The sequence below is a fragment of the Carettochelys insculpta genome, chromosome 7, assembly GCF_033958435.1.
Source record: "Carettochelys insculpta isolate YL-2023 chromosome 7, ASM3395843v1, whole genome shotgun sequence".
NCBI classification, from domain to species: Eukaryota; Metazoa; Chordata; order Testudines; family Carettochelyidae; genus Carettochelys; species Carettochelys insculpta.
Window position 1 is genome coordinate 42,215,603 of NC_134143.1, and position 15,652 is coordinate 42,231,254.

Sequence of the window (15,652 nt, forward strand, 5' to 3'; positions counted from 1 at the left end):
AGGAGCGCGTCCCATTGGGGGCTGGTGCTGCGCAGGATGGGACACAGGCCTGACCCGTTATGTGCCGCCTCCGTCCAAGGGAAGGCAGCTGCCCAGCGCTCCTCCCCTCCGCCCCCCGCCTGGCGCCTGGGCAGGGAATTCGGAGCGAGGCGTTCACACCGGGGCGCAGCGCCGGGACTCAGCTGTTTGGAGCCAGCGCGCGTCCCGGCCCGCCCGCCCCTCTCGGGCTCAGCCCAGGCGGGCGCGCAGGGCTCGTGCCGGGGATGTGTGTTTGGAGCCGGCGGGGAAGGGTCTCCCCAAAGCTCCTGGGGTGCCGGTCGCCCCGGGCTCGGCCGGGAGCGCCTCCAGGACTCTTGGCTCCGCAAGTGGCGGCTGGGAGGGGACCCTGCCCCCGAGGGAGCGCTCAGGGACTCTGCCCAGTGCCCGGCGCGGGCATCACAGCGCGCAGAGAGGGGCATTTAAACCCGCACCACCCGCTCTGCAGCCGGCCCCCGCCGCAGCCCGCACGTCGCGGAGCGCGTTGCCCGTGAGCAGCGCGGATCAGGCTCCGCAGGGGTCAGTGCCTGGGGTGGGGGCCGGTGCCTCCGCGCACAGCGGCTCCCAGCGCAGCTGCAAGGCTGGGCTCTTCTCCCCGGCCAGCCGGGCCTGGCTCCCGCCTGCCCCCCGCGGCAGCGGGGCACCAATAGTTCTAGGGCCTGCGCCCTCCGGCCCGGCCGCTCCAAAGGCAAAGGCAAAGGCAAAGGCTCCCTCCTGCGCTCAGGTCAGCGTCCGGCCACCCGCGCGCCCAGCCCAGCCCAGGCCCTCTGCGCAGCCGGGCGGTTGGGCAACTTCCCCGGCCGCAGCGCCGCGCTCCCGCTCCGTCTCCTACAGGGCTCCCGGCGCCCCCTGCTGCGTGTCCCTTCCCCGACAGCCGCAGCCCCCCGGAGAAGTGCTGCCTTTGCCTTCGCTCCAGGCCCGACAGCCTCTTGGCGGGCGCTGCAGGCGCGTCCCTCCTATTGCCCCCCGGCCCGGGCGGGAGGGGAGAGGCGCCGGGCGTTAGCCGAGCAGGGTTGTGCGAGACGGGACCTCGGCCGCGCCAGTGCCAAGGGGCGAGAGCGGTAGAGGAGGGCGCGGCACAAACCCGCAGCGCTGCCGACGCGCTGCCGATGGAGCCGGCCCGGCTGCCGGGCGTCTCTCCCTTCCCACCCCCGGCCTCGAGTCCAGCGCTGCGGCTCCCCAGCCACGCCCCGCGCAGCCGGAGCGCGGCCAGCGTCTGTCTCCCCGGGGCCCGTCTCCCGCCGGGCGGCCGGGACGTGGGAATTCTCCTTTCACCCGCCACGTCTGAACGATCCCCAAACTAGGCGCCAACTTACCACCGGCCCCCGCCGCCCCCAGCCCCTCCGCAGGGGCGGTCATCACCCGAGCCCCCTTCTGCAGAGCCTTCGGGGGGCTCCCAAGTGGGGAGCGCGGGAGCCCCCCAGCGCAGGTCTCCCGGGGGAGGCGAGCAGGGCTAGGACACCTCTCACGGGGGGCTGCGCTCAAACCCCTTCCGCGGCAGCCACTAGCGCCTGGAGGGGCCCCCACACGGCAGGAGGACACCAGAAGCTGCGCCGCTTCCCGAAGCCCCGTTCTTCCTTGGCACACCCCTGGCACCGAGGCGCCAGGCCCGTTGCAGGGGCAGAACTGACCCAGCCGGGGAGGGCAGCGAGAAGCTCAGCCGCGGTGGGAATTTTCAGCTCCAGCTTCCCACGCAGCCACATCCCGAGGGGGCAGAGACATCCTCGCTGCTCCTTGCCGGGGCGGGGGGGGGGTCCCGCTCCCAGCTGCCCGGGACACAAACATGGCTGTGGACAAGGACACCGTAGGGCCAGTCTGTTGCACGGGTTTAATAGTTCCCCCACGGAGGTGCAGGCGGGTACAAAGGAGAAGGCGAGAGCTAGCACACAGGGACACGCACTCTGCCGCCCGGCCCCACGCCAGACGGGAGGCTGAGATGCATTTTAACACATTACATCCAAAAATAAGGGGGGGGGATTTATATCACTGTTTCGAGACTGCCAATGACTTATAACACAGGCAAATGCACCGTCTTTTTACATGCGCCGGAGATGGTTTGGTTTGTATTTGTTACACATTGTCGTTATGGTTAACACAGCCAGGAAACTACTCCGGGGAAGAGATACCAGGGGCTTGGTGTGAGCTCAGCCATGGGACATCTCTCCTCCCTTCCTTTAATCTGGAGGGGGGAACACAGGGACCGGGACTCAGCTACCAAAGCACAGTTATAAATATTCCCCCTGAGGAACACACCAAAGCACACCGCGGAGAAGCCAAAAGCTATTTACATTCGCCAGCTCCAGATTACACCACGTTGGCAGAACAAAGCTCCGAGCCTCAACACTGCATATTTCCAGCTCGTCTTGCTTTCAGGGACATTTCAAGTGTACAAAAAGCAGGTGGGGTGGTTTTGCCCCCGTCCCTCCAGACTACAAAAGGCGGGATACAAAACTCCGCTCGGGTGGCTTTAAGGCTGATGTAGGATTAATAAAAAGAAAAGGACGGGCGAGCTCTGAAACGCGAGTCGTCGGGCGTTTAAAGTAGTTCCTTCCGAAAACGGCCACGAAAGGGTCATAGAAAACCTTTTTTTTCAAGTAAATTCTAACGGGAGCAAAGAGGTGTCTGTAACAGCTGCCGACTTGTAACCCGGGGAGAGCTGCGGCGGGTTGCAGCCACCGGCTTCTTATGGGCCAGTCCCATTTCCCAGCATGGGTTGGCAATTTATAAAAGAGTATTTCATTGTTAAAAACACATACAAAGTCCTCGTCCTGCAGGCTCCGGATCTGGGCCGCCTCCGGCGCGGTTTTCCTTTTATTCCACCAGCCAAGAGTCTCTCACCGCCACCGCTGCCGGCTATGGAGAAACTGTAGCCAAGAAATGCAGCCGGCACCATGCGCCAGCCACGCAGGAGCGAGCCGGCCTAGGTGTGCTGGGACATCCCGTTCACTAAACTTCGCAGCTGTTTGACCACCGTCTCTATCAGCTTCTGCTTGTCGCGGTCGTTCTTCCTGAACTGAGCAAAAATGTTGTTCTTTTTGCTGCTGTCTTTCATTCTGGAAGGAAAAAGCAGATGCCGCGGGCCGGTTAGAAACCCCACCCGCAGAAACGCGCAGTGGCTACAATAAACGCAGCGCTCCTGGTCCTCTTTCACCGGGAAGGAACCAGCAAGCCCGGCGCACTTGGAAGACTAACAACATAATGGATTAGGCGATGAGCTTTCGTGGGGCTTTGCGCCCTGCCGAGAGCACCTTCCTGGAGGGGGGGGACAGGGCACAAAAGCAGGTCAGACTTCGCAAGGGGAGAGACGCGCACATGTCCCAGAGCTGGGCGGGACCCCGGGAGGTCAGCGAGCCCAGCCCTGGCTTTGCCCCACGAAAGCTCATCACCTAACCCCTTAGTTCATCAGTCGGTCAAGGGCTGCAGGCCTGCTGGTTTGTCTGGGCAGGATACGCGGCTCCCCCTCTTTCGGATGCGGCGGCTTTGTGTTAACCTGAGCGAAAAGCCCCACAAAACCCTCCCCGGCCTCCCTCTGCTCGGACTCCCCGGCAGAGCGCCCCAGGCTGAACAGCCCCCACTGCAAACCCGTGTCACACAGGTCGGCTAAACCCCTCGAGACGGAAGACACGAGGCGCAACATGACATTTGCCACCGAGGCGAACCGAAGGGGATTTGCGCGCTTCGCCCTCGGGTTCCCGCTTTGAGTTTCTCCCCAGCCAAAGGGCGCGTGTCTCATGGATACAGCAGGCGGAGGCGTTCCTGCTAAAGCGGCTCGTGACATAGCATGGGGACTGCGAAACGAAACCCGGGGTGTGGGGGAACCCAGCGGCAGCCGGGGGCGGGGGGGAGGAAATTCACACGCTCTCTGCGCCCTGCCAAGCGCACGCACGTTCCTGCGGGGACAGGCCGCAAGAGCCGGTCAGACACACGCACATCTCCCGGAGCTGGGCGGGACCTCGGGTCCAGCCCCCGCCCTGGCAGCTCGCAGTGCCGCACGGGGGGCTGCCGCGTCCTCTCCAGTGTCACAGGGACACGCGCTGCCTTGGCAGCCCGGCTCTCCAACGCAACCGGTCGGAAACGCTCCAGCTGGCAGCGGGCTCGCGTGCTGCGGGGGCGGGGAGGACCCCTCGGGTTTCATTGCCGAGCCCGGAGACCCGCATCCGCCCGCTGCAGCGCCGCTGGAGACAGCCGGGTCGGGACGGGCGCTGGCCCCGCTCTTTGCACCACGGGCGGGCAGCCCAGGCGCGCCCGCGTCCACACCCAGCTGCCCAAAGCGCGCCGGGCGGCGGCGGGGGCTTTGCTGCCCGCGTTCGCACTGCGGCCGGGGGGCCCGCGGCTGGAGGAGGCGCCGGAGGGAGCAGGGCTTCTGGGAGCCGCCTGCCGGGGAAGCCCCCGGAGGCCTGGCGCCGCCTACTCACTTCTCCAGCAGGGCAAGGGCGGCGTTTGGGTTCACCCGCAAGTACTTGGAGGTCGGCTGGCCGTAATCAGCGAGGTAGGTTGACCAGTCCCACACCATGAACAGGTCCAGAAGCTGCAGGGAGACAGGAAGACAAGCTGGAGAGCGCGTTGCGGCCCGGGCGTGTCTCTCTCCCGCGGGGGGGGGGGAGCGGTTACAGCCCCCCCAAGACTAGGCAGGTCTCCGAGCAGTGGCGCCCTGGAAGGGCTTCGAAACCCGCCCCCCAGCCCCGCGGGAAACAAGCTGCTCGGCCCCGAGGTGTTTGCAAAGCCGTTCTGGCCCCAGGCCCTGACAAAGCTCCGCCCGAAATACACAGTTAAGAGCCAAGGGTTAGGCGGCAAACACCTTAAGAGTTTACCCACTGAAGGGCTCTCCCTAAGGCATGCAATAGAGCGCCACACACACACACACACAGAGAGGCTAGCAAAATGGGAAGCTCAAACCACTACCACGCTCCCGCAAGCCAACCCAGCAGGAGCACGCACGGCAGAGGTCCCAGCTTCCCATTTTGCCAGCCCATCCCAACACGTGGCCGTTGAAAGAGAGTTTGCAGCTCTACGGTGTCCCCCCCCCCCGCAGTAATTTAAACCAGAGGTTCAGATCAGCTTCATTAAGTGCATTAAACAACCCCCGCTGGATTCTCCACGGTGACTGAGCCTCCCCGGGACTGGAAGAGGAGGGCGGATTCCGGAGTCCGCTTCTTAGCCCCGGGAGCGCTTTTAGTCCAAACCAAAATAAAACAATCGAGGACCCCCCCCCCGGCTCTGTGTTTGGGGCATTGAAACATCCAGTGTTTGGCTTTTTAATCTCCCGCCAGAGCCGTTGTCAAATATCAAAGTAATCTTTTAAAAGCTAATGGGAGAGCTGAGCCGAGCCAGCCGCTCCGTTACCCACCTTTAAAACCTTAATCCCCGTTAAGCCAGTTAAAACCTGCTTCCTATCCGCCTTGTAATTGTTTCCAAGCGCTAAACAGCCTGCCGGCTTCGGGCTGTCTCCCCAGCCCCGCACCTCGCCGGGTCGGGTTCCCTGGGGCACCCGGAGCTCTTCCTTGTGCTTCGGTTTCGCGCCCCGAAGCGGCGCAGCAGGCGGGAGCGCGGCCTCACACCCGGAGCAGCCCGGGCGCACGGCGCTGCCGCGGACACCCGCCGACGGGAGGGAGCCGCTGGCTGCCAAAGGAGGCGCCGGGCCCGGACCAGAGCTGGGCCCGAGCGCTCCCGGCCCCAGGGAAGGCCCCGCTCCCACGCCTGCTCCCAGCGCTGCGCCGGGCCCGGGGGCAGCGCTGTAGCCTGCAATGGTGGGGGGGGGGGGCCGAAGACAGGGCTGGCCCAGCGGGCCAGGGGCTGTCGTGCCTAGGCCATCCCGTCCGGCTCCGCCAGCCAACCGGTCCCGCCAGGCCGCCCGGAGCCCAGCGGCTGCTCCCCGACTGGGGCCCGGCAGTGCAGTCCCTGGGGAGCGGGCAGGCGCGCTGCAGCTGCGAGCAGAGCCCCCCCGCCCCCTCCCCGCACGTGCAAGGGACGGCGGAGAGCCCAGCGGCTCCGAGTCGCTGCAGCCAGCGGCCGGCCTCTGAAACTGACCAGGGAGGGCCCCCGCAGCAGCCAGGCCAACTCCCCGCCTTGCAGCCACTGCCCCGCACGGGGTTAAAGCGCGAACCAAGAGTGAAAGCCCCCAAGCGAGCAGCGTCCGTGTGTGCGCCCCAGCCCGTCACCCCCTTCACCGAGGGGCCAGCTCCTGGCTAGTTCCCCCGTCGGCTGGCCGGGGGGAATCAGCCCCCACAGCTCATGAGTCTTCCCTCAGCCTCAGCGGTCACGCGCAATGGGTGTGAGGGGCCAGCTGAAATGGTCCTCCCCAAGTATCAGCCGCCAGGGGGGACTTTCCTGTGCCTGGCAGCCTGGTCAGCACCCAAGGGCAGGCTCATCCTTTCACTGGGTTGGGGGTTACCCACGTGATGTGGCAGAGCATGGGAAAGACCCGGAGGGTATGGGGCCTGTCGGGGAGGGAAGGGGGTTCTCACATACATGTACGCCACTGGGAAGAACAGTAACAGAGCTAGTCCTGCTAGTCTATGTACTATCAAAACAAAACAGCAGTCCGGTAGCACTTTAAAGACTAACAAAAAACAATTTATTAGGTAATGAGCTTTCGTGGGACAGACCCACTTCTTCAGACCACAGCCATACCAGAACAGACTCAATATATAAATCAGAGAGAACCAAAAATAGTAATCGAGGTTGCCAGATCAGAAAAATTATTATCCAGGTGAGCAAATCAGAGAAGGTGGGGGGTCAAGAATTAGATAAAGCAAAGTATAAGGACTCTTTCACATACTTTGCTTTATTGAATTCGTGACTTCTCACCCCCCCGCTGCTGCCGCCCCTCTGCTCTCTGATTTGCTCACCTGGATAATGATTTTTCTGATTTGTCAACCTTGATTACTGTTTTTGGTTCTCTATGCCTTAAACATTGAGTCTGCTCTGGTATGGCTATGGTCTGAAGAAGTGGGTCTGTCCCATGAAAGCTCACCACCTAACACATTATTTTGTTAGTCTTTAATGTGCTACTGGACTGCTTTTTTGCACTAAGAAGCTTCTTGGTGGCTTGTACAAGCAGGACTCCCACCACACTCTTGTTGCCGCGTGGTGCAGTGGCTGGCACCAGGCAGCACAGAAAAAAACAAGTATAGGGACAGAACCATAAACTCCCTGCAGAGGCTATTTGTAATGGGTAAATGCGCTCACAGCACTCATAGCAAAGAGAGAAAGACATTTCTCAGGCTGTCATACTAACATGAGACCACAGCCAAAGGTTTGCTGCTACTGCTTTGAAATTCAGTCTTCCTGTTACTGGAGAGCAGTGGGCAGAGCAGAGCAGTGAGGGGTATTGTGGGTTACATATGGGACACCTCTGGAGGCTAATAAATTCGATTTTAAGACATGGCACTTCCACACTGGCCTTTAATCAAACTTCTGAATTTGAGCTTGATGCTACACCCGCCAGGTAACTGGGATATTGTAATCTTGGTATTAATGCTCTGCACATCTAGCCAATGGTATTTACAGTGAAGACGGTCATGTGGTAATATTGAGCTAACTGCTTTAAATTCAAATTTATCTCGTAGTGTAGACGCAGCCTAAAAGGACTTCTGTTCTGAGGCAGACTGGTCATCAGTGGAGTTTGTGAAGCACAGGTTATGGCCCGACCAGCCTTCGGTGCATGCTAAGCTTGCTCCTGCATGCTTGTTTTTAACTTATTTTTATTAAGTAGTGCCCAGAGACCCTAATCTGTCTTAGAACCCCACTGGGATGAATGCTGTAAAAGCATATCACAAAAGGCAGTCCAGTCTGTATGCCAAAGAGTTCACAGTCCAAAGGGGGACAGGATGCTGCAAGTAAATGGAGAATCACGATGGAGCATGGAAGGACAAGGATAATAGCCACAGGAACTTCTATTAACCAACAGTATGATTTAGAAGCTTTGCTTTCTTAACAAGATAAGCAAACTAGATAATAACCCACTACTATCTCACCTACCTAGCTCTGTCAGGAGACATTTTACCATGCGCATCACAGTAGAGGTGACTTAAGAAACCAACTTCTGGCTTCTCTGAGTTGCTGTGGTTAGCCTCAGACAGAGCGAGCTACTATAATCTAATCTGTGGCTAGGTCCACGTTCCACAGAAAATGGCTCAATCTTCTGGCAGCCAAAGGTAGAAGGTAGCATTCCTTATCATTACTGTAATCTGTAGAACCTGGATGCGTGATGAGTTCAAAATGACCCAGAGGCTTTGCATCACTTTAACAATTTGTAGTCTATAGCCCTTGGTCATTGATGAGGTCAGACGTTTGAAGTTGAAAGTGATGATGATAGCCTTTCTGCTACCAGCATCTCAGTCTTTCCCACAGCCAACTTCTCTTGCTCTCGCTGCTCATTGCTTTCAGGCACTCATGCCTTAGTGACAGTGATGGCCCTGTTGGAGGATTAGGCCTCAGTTCAGCAGGTAAGCATGCTCAGATTCCTAAAAAGAGGCTGCATATAGAGTGTTTTTTTCCCATCCAAAGCTCTTACTGTCCTTCTTCAGTGCCTTACACCCATCCTGTTCACATCAAACTTGTTTCAAGATACACAGAGGAAACAACTGGGATGGTCCAGCAGTTAGGGTGCAAGGACAGGATCTGGGAGGCTTGGTTTCAAGCTTCCTGCTCCACCACTGACTTCCTCTGTGACTTTGGGCAAGTCACGGAGTCCCTGTTTCTCATTGTAAAAATGGAGATAATACTCCCCTCCATGCCCCTCAGGAGTGTTTTAAGGATGAATATATAACAGATCGTGGGGTGCTCCAATACTATGGTACTTTTAGGGGTGCCATGTAACTACTTATGACAGAAACTGGAGTATCAGCAAAGGGAGTATTAGGGTCTAGTCCAGTTCCAACACAGTCAGATGGATACACAGCACCTGGATTCATCCTGATAAGTTTACTGAGCTAGAGCAGCTGCCAGTCCATTGTGGCAGAGACCCCTGAAGAACCTGCCAGCCATTGTAACTCCCTTCCCGATGCTGCATGTGGGTTCAGGGGCTACCGTGTGATGATTATGCACCACTGCTGGAGTAAACAGGATGTAACGATGAAGTGTGCGGAAGGCTGGATCTCTGCTATGTACAGTTCTACCCTCCTGCCTTTTGCCACATTCACAGCTGCATGGATTGCTGTGACACACTGCTATAGGTAACAGGCCTTGATAACATGTCCTGTACAGCGCGGTTGGCCAAGAGCTGCCGGTGGGCAGTATTTTGCATCCGTGTCTTGGCCATTTGTGTCACCTGCACCTGATTTGCCGTTTGGCAAATACACTGTCAAAGCAGGTAGTTTGCTAATGGGGAGGCCTGGCAAGCAGCCAACACAACAGCAGGGACAGATAGCTGATTCCAGGAGCATAAGTTGCACGAGAAGTGTCTTCATGTCAACTCTTACCCAGCACTTCAGTCTCCTTCAATCACATGGCCACATGTATATGGGCATTCTGCAGTGGTACCCGACAGAGTCTCATTCAACTTTTACCTCCTTATGCAGGAAAATCACAAATTCTCTTGCAAAAAACATAGAATTTGGTTCCTCTTCTTTAACTCTTGACCACTTAGATGCCTCTTCCTTTTACTGTATGGCAGCTCTGCAGGTAGACAAATCTTTATATGACTGATGTGGTTGTTTTACCTGGGGTATGGGCTGGAGCATAATCTATATTCTCCAAGTTAAAAACAATAGCAGCGATAATACCACAGTCTTCATGGTATTTTAACTCACTCTTTGAAACATGAAGCTGACAGTTATCTGTTAGCCTTTCCAGTCTTGCACAAAAGAGCACAGGAAGTTATAAGTGATGAATTAACTACAGGGAGGTTCCCCTTTTATTTATAGAATGGAAACAGACTGAATATCACATCTACAATGTTTTTTAACAAAGAGAAGTAGTACAGGATTAAAAAGATTTTTTCCCTCAGTTCATAAATATACCTATACAAGGGCAAGATGTCATAAAAATCTGATGTGCTTGCTTCTTCAATAGAAGAGCAAGACAAAAAAGAACAAGTCTTTTCCTACATTAGCTATTCGTTGTCCACAACAGGACACCTGTTAAAATGATCTTTTAATGTAACGGAGATTAGGTGCATGAAAAACTACAATAAGAATAAAGATTCAACTTATAGCAAAGTTATGCAATAACCAAGATTCCTCCCTCAAATAAAGATATAATGTCAATACTCTTTTCACATGTGGCATAAGATGTTGACATGACTCACAAAACAGCAGGTGTAATATGTTAAATATGCTAAATTGCACTGAAATAAAGGAGGCTTGTAATCCTTGGGGATTTAAACCTTGTAATTAATATTAACAAGGAGCAGGACAAAGTGTATTGAGAGCAAGTCTAATCACAAAAAGGCTAATTCTAACTCTGCCAAAAGAGAGAAGAACACAACTAAAAATATAATTTGTTGAATGCCTTGTAGGTTTAAGTGATCCCACCCAGCGACTTCTAAATTATGGGTCACAAGTCCACTGAGGATTTGCTGCTCAACTGATCTTGTGGTTCTCCTTGCTTCCAGCTGCCACAACACATTTAAGACGACTCAGTTTACATACAGTATTTTCCTAATGCTACTTTTTCCACTAAAGTAGCTGCTGTTGCGGCTACAGAAACATTCTGGCTATGTCTAGATTACAGCAATATGCCAAAAGAAGTTTTGTCGGAAACTATCTTCCGATAACCCTTCCATTGACAAATCATGGCCAGATAGCAAAATGGATCACTGTTGACAGACAGCAGCCACGCTGCCCAGCCACTCTTTCGACAGAAACAGAATGGACTCTGGAGCCCCATCAGACAGGGTCGCATGGCTCGCAATCCTTTCTGGGAGCCCCAGTGACACGGGCCATAAAAGCCCCCCCACCCCCAAATGCCCGTTCCCTGCCCATGCTGAGGCTTGCCTACCTCCATGAGGGACAGCACAGCTGCTAGAGCAGGGCTTTGACACTTGCTGAGAGACACAGAACTTTCCAGCAAGCCATGGTGCCACAGCAGCACCCACACAGAACCTGCTGCACCTCCTCAGGGCCATCCTCCTCTTCCTCTGGGATGGCAAGCCAGACCCCAGCTTTGAGGAATTCATCATTGCTGCTGCACAGTCCCACCTGTGCCCACTCCCCAGTGCACAGGTGGATCTGGAGGCACAGCACCAGTTCCAACTGGTGGGACCAACTGGTCATGGGGCTGTGGCTCCAGAACTTCTGCATGCAGAAGGACACCTTCCTGGAGCTCTGGGCAGCATGCCTTCCCTGTGCAGAAGGGGGTCATTGTTGCCCTCTGGAAGCTTGCCACCCCCTACAGCTACGGCTCCATAGGAAACCAGTTTGGTGTGGAGAAGTCCACTGTCAGAGCCCTCCTCATGGAGGTAAGGCACTCTGGGTCTGCAGTCCCTGCTTGGGGTAGGGGGTGGGGTGTCCTAGCAAAGGGGGATCCTTGGGAAGCGGAGTCGGGGTGGTGCAAGGGTTGGGGTGGAAGCCCCACCCAGTGGACTGTGCCATCCCATCCTCACACAGCCCTGCTGCTGGTGGGTGGCCAGCCTCACAGAGGGATACCAGAGAGCTCTGGGGGAGGAGATGGGAGGTGGCAGTGGACCCCCATAGGAACTCCCTCCCTCGGTCCCTGACTTGTGTGTTTGGTCTCCTCCCTTTGCAGGTCATGATGGCCATCAACACCATCCTGCTGCGTGGACACAGCCGTGGCCAGATTTACTGCCCTGGGATTCCCGAACTGCTTCAGGGCTATGGATGGGATCCACATCCCAATCTGTGCCCCAGAACACAATGCGGCCAAGTATATCAAAAGAAAGGGGTACTTCTCCGTGGCACTGCAGGCCCTGGTGGCCCAACATGGACAGCTCAGGGCTATTTACATCGGGTGGTCCGTCTGGGCACATGACATGAGGTTGCAACTCCAGCCTGTGCTGGGGGATGGAGGTGGGCACATTCGTCTCCCGCCAGGATCTGGCCGTTGGGGATGTGCACATGCCGCTGTGCATTGTGGGGGACATGCCCTACCCCCTTCATGCCCTGGCTGATGAAGCCCTATACCGGCCAGCTGGACCCAGGCGTGAACTGTTCAAAGGCTGCCTCAACCAGGGCTGGATGCAGGTGGAGTGCACCCACCCAGATGTGGGGGAGCACAACACCCCCCAAGTTGTGGGCACGTGTTGTGCCCCGCAGCATATTGTGGAGGGTAGGGGAAGGCCTTCCTCCCAGGGTAGGGGGCTGACACTGGCCGTGGGTACGAGCAGCTGGGCACAGCTCCAATCTGCCAGGCCCATTAGGACGGGCTGTAGATCTGTTAGGTCCTGAGGGAGAGCTTCTCTCATTGCCCCCCAGTGGGGACCTCAGGCCCACAGCCCTATCCCGTCCCCACCACGATCCCTCCTGTCACCCCCTTCCTCCTCCCTGACTCCTGCCCAAGGAAGAGGGATGCAGGAGTAGCACTCAAGGAACTATTTCACTTAAACAAATATAAGCCAGTGCGAAATAGAAATGGTGCAATAAAGAACTACCTACTTCAAAGGCAAGTGCCTGTCAACAGAGTGACCCATTGTACAGTTGGGGGGGGGCTTTGGATGGGGTAGGGGCCATCAGAACTTGGAGGAGGGGGCTTGGGACAGGGGTGGAGGGTGGAGGCTGTGAACCCAAGGGAGACTAGGACCCTGACTGGCATCAGCCTCAGGATCCCTGTCCACCATGGGTTTGGGATCCCCATCGGGGCTGGGCTGGGGCTGGGAGCAGGGGTAGGTACGGAGGCAGTGGGGGGGCTGGGTTGTCAAGAGGAGTGGTGGGGGCCTGGGGACCAGGGGGTGTGTGCTTGGCTCTCAGTCACTGCCAGAGGTCGATGATGCCCTGTGGGCAGGGCAGTGGGGGTAGGGGCGGGCAGCTGTGGCAGCATGTCCCGCCAGATCCCAGTGGTGGTGCCAAAGCAGAACATGAGTTGGTCCCAGGCCTGCTACCGCCAGTCCTGGTCGTCCCACAGCTGCTGCTCCAGGAGGTCTGTGAACCTCCAGAGGGCAGCACTATGGTCCCTCCGGAGGTCCTCGTGCGCGCAGCACCGGCCCCTCCAGCTGCAGGCCTGCCCGCTTGGTGGGGTGGGGCTGGCTGTCCCTGGCAGTGATGTGGGGGTGGCTTGGCCTTCCGTCAGTGTGGGTGCAGCTGTACGGAAGACAAGGAGGAGAGACAGCGAGTCATTCACGCAACACAGCCCGAGGCCCTGCCCTCCACCGTGTGCAGCTGCCAACACTCCCTGGGCCATGGGATGGGAATGCCCCACGGCAAAGCCACGTGTGGCCTGCACAACAGGCCCTGCCGCACAGGGAGTGCGCGGTGCCTCTGGGACCGGGTGGGCCACTGTGGACTCCCCCCTGCTCAATGGGCTAGCAGCCGAGGGGGTTGTCTGGCCACAGAGGAGTCCCCGCATGAGTGGTGGGTATGTTGGGAGCAGCCTGGCCCTCCCTGGGGCCCCTGCCCACCCCTGTGGCTCACAGCAGTGTCCACGGGAGCGGGTGCTGCCTCTTGCCTGCAGGCATGCCCACGTGCCGGGAGACGCACTCCTCAGTATGTCTGGCGTCAGGCTGCCACCCTGCTGGCTAGTCTGCTTCTAGCTGTGGCAGGTGCTGGCAGCCCCCCACCTCCGCCAGGCCTGGGAGTCGTCTGGCCACCGGTGAAGCTGGCAGCAGGCTGGCACCTGTGCCCGGGGGCTGCCTGCTGGGTCTGGGTGGCACACGGCTCCCCATGCTGGAACTGCAGCACGAGGTCCTGCCTGAGTTGGCCAGGTGACACTCGCAGCATGGCCCATCTGCGCGTGCCTCCCCACACCCTGGATTGTCTGACATGCAGACTACTTACCAGAGGGACTCTTGCCCAGCTCCGATGACACCCTGGAGGTGTCCTGGATGGCAGGGTTGGGTTCATCAACTCCAGGATGAACACGAGGGTGCTGCTGCTCACCTCAGACCCCGTGTCTGCCTCTGGCAAGGTTTGGTATTGGGAGGCTTTTCCTCCTCCAGGGGCTCCAGCTGTGTCGGGGTGTGGGGTGGGGGGGCTCCTCCTGCACTGCTAGTGGAGGTCAGAGGTGATGTGTCGTCTCCCCCCCGCAGGATCTGGCGCAGCTCCTGGAAATAGGGACAGGTCCTGGGCCCTACCCCAGGCCTTTGGCCAGCATCACCAGCCCAGGTGCAGCCCTGGTGAAGTGTGTTTATCTTCACCTGGAGCTGCTCCATGCTGTGGGTGGGGTGGTCCCATTCTGCAAGGCCAGTGTCCATCCAGGTACAGGCAGGGGCATTCCGCTACTTGGCCCTGGGGGCCGAGGATGGTCTCTTCCTCAATACGCAGGTCTAGGAGGGCCTGGACCTTGGCCCTGGTCCATGAGAGGGCTCGCCACTTTGTGCCCTGGGCAGCTCTTGGGACCCCTCCAGCTGGTCCCTCAAGAGCCGGGGGGGGATGGTCCTCAGGGTGCCTGGCTGTCTGCCATCGGGAAGACTCCACCTCAGGGAGTGGCTGTGAAGAAGTGGGGGACTGCAGGCTGTAGATCTGCTGCTTCCATGCTCCCAGCTTCCTGCCACTGGGTTTCCCAGGCTCCCTGCATCTTTAAAAATGGCGGGAGGTATTATCAAGCTCGAGCCTATTTGTCAGCCCCTCAGGCTGTGATATAACTAACAAAGAGCGCGGAAAGAGGAGAGTAATGAAAGAATTCCGCACACAAATGCATGGGAGACAAGGAGGAGAAAAGGACATGTTCCATGTCCTCTCCAGCTAGAGAAACTGATGAAAAAAATATATAAAATCTCAGTAGCAACTTCGGCCACTTCTTGGAGGATTTGCCGAGGGAAAAGGCGAGTCTGAGGAGTTGTCCTTCCTGGCCCATTCTTAGTGCATATCGGGACTGATGACTTTCTCTGCTGAGGCACATTCTATTGCTGCATGCAAAGCTACTGTCAGTGCTGTGTTACTCTCTAGAGCATTAGTGCCCAAATGGTGTTCCGTGGATACTCGGGGTTCTGTGGAGTGAAAATAAGGGTTCTGCGAGAAAAGTCCATTACAACAGCTGACTCCTCTGTGGTTCCCTGGCCTGCCACTGCTTGGAGCAGTAGAACACAATTTAATTGGCGTAACAGCCGGCAGGGCGGCGGGAGAGATCCAGCTGTTAAACTAACTGAATTCAGTTCCACTAGTTCAGTGGCAGCAGGGCAGGGAGTTGCAGAGAGCCCCTCGCTTGCCCTGCTACCTGAGCAGCCGCTCCCCTCTGGTGGGCGTGGCTCGGCTCACCCTCGCCAGTGGAACACCTCCACACCAGCCTTCCTTCTGCTGGGCGCATGTGGCTTCCCGGTGTAGGCTCCACAGCCAGGGCCCTGGATGGGTTGGCCCTGGGGCCTGATTTGGGGCTGAGGTGGGTTAATCCTGGGGATGGGCGGGGGCAGGTTTGGGGCTGAGAGGGGTTAAGCCTGAGGATGGAGGGGCAGGTTTGTGGGATGGTGGGGGGGTAAACCTTGGGGATAGGGGGATGGATTTGGGGGCTCAGGCAGGTAAAGCCTGGAAATGGGGGTAGGTTTGGGGGCCAAGGGGGGTAGAGCATT

General features: G+C 57.7%; 1 protein-coding gene across 7 annotated transcripts in view; it reads right to left on the reverse strand.

The window, feature by feature from the left end:
* Nucleotides 1–2,305: 2,305 nt before the first annotated feature.
* EXOC6 (exocyst complex component 6) overlaps nucleotides 2,306–15,652 on the reverse strand; it is a 190,264-nt gene continuing 176,917 nt past the window's right edge. For all 7 annotated transcript variants that reach the window (XM_075000389.1, XM_075000388.1, XM_075000391.1 and 4 more), the window contains 2 exons: nucleotides 4,452–4,564; nucleotides 2,306–3,089 (listed from right to left, as the gene is read on the reverse strand). In XM_075000389.1, coding sequence (XP_074856490.1) covers nucleotides 2,957–3,089; nucleotides 4,452–4,564 — 246 coding nt within the window. In that variant the 3' untranslated portion in view covers nucleotides 2,306–2,956. The remainder of the gene's footprint in view (nucleotides 3,090–4,451; nucleotides 4,565–15,652) is intronic.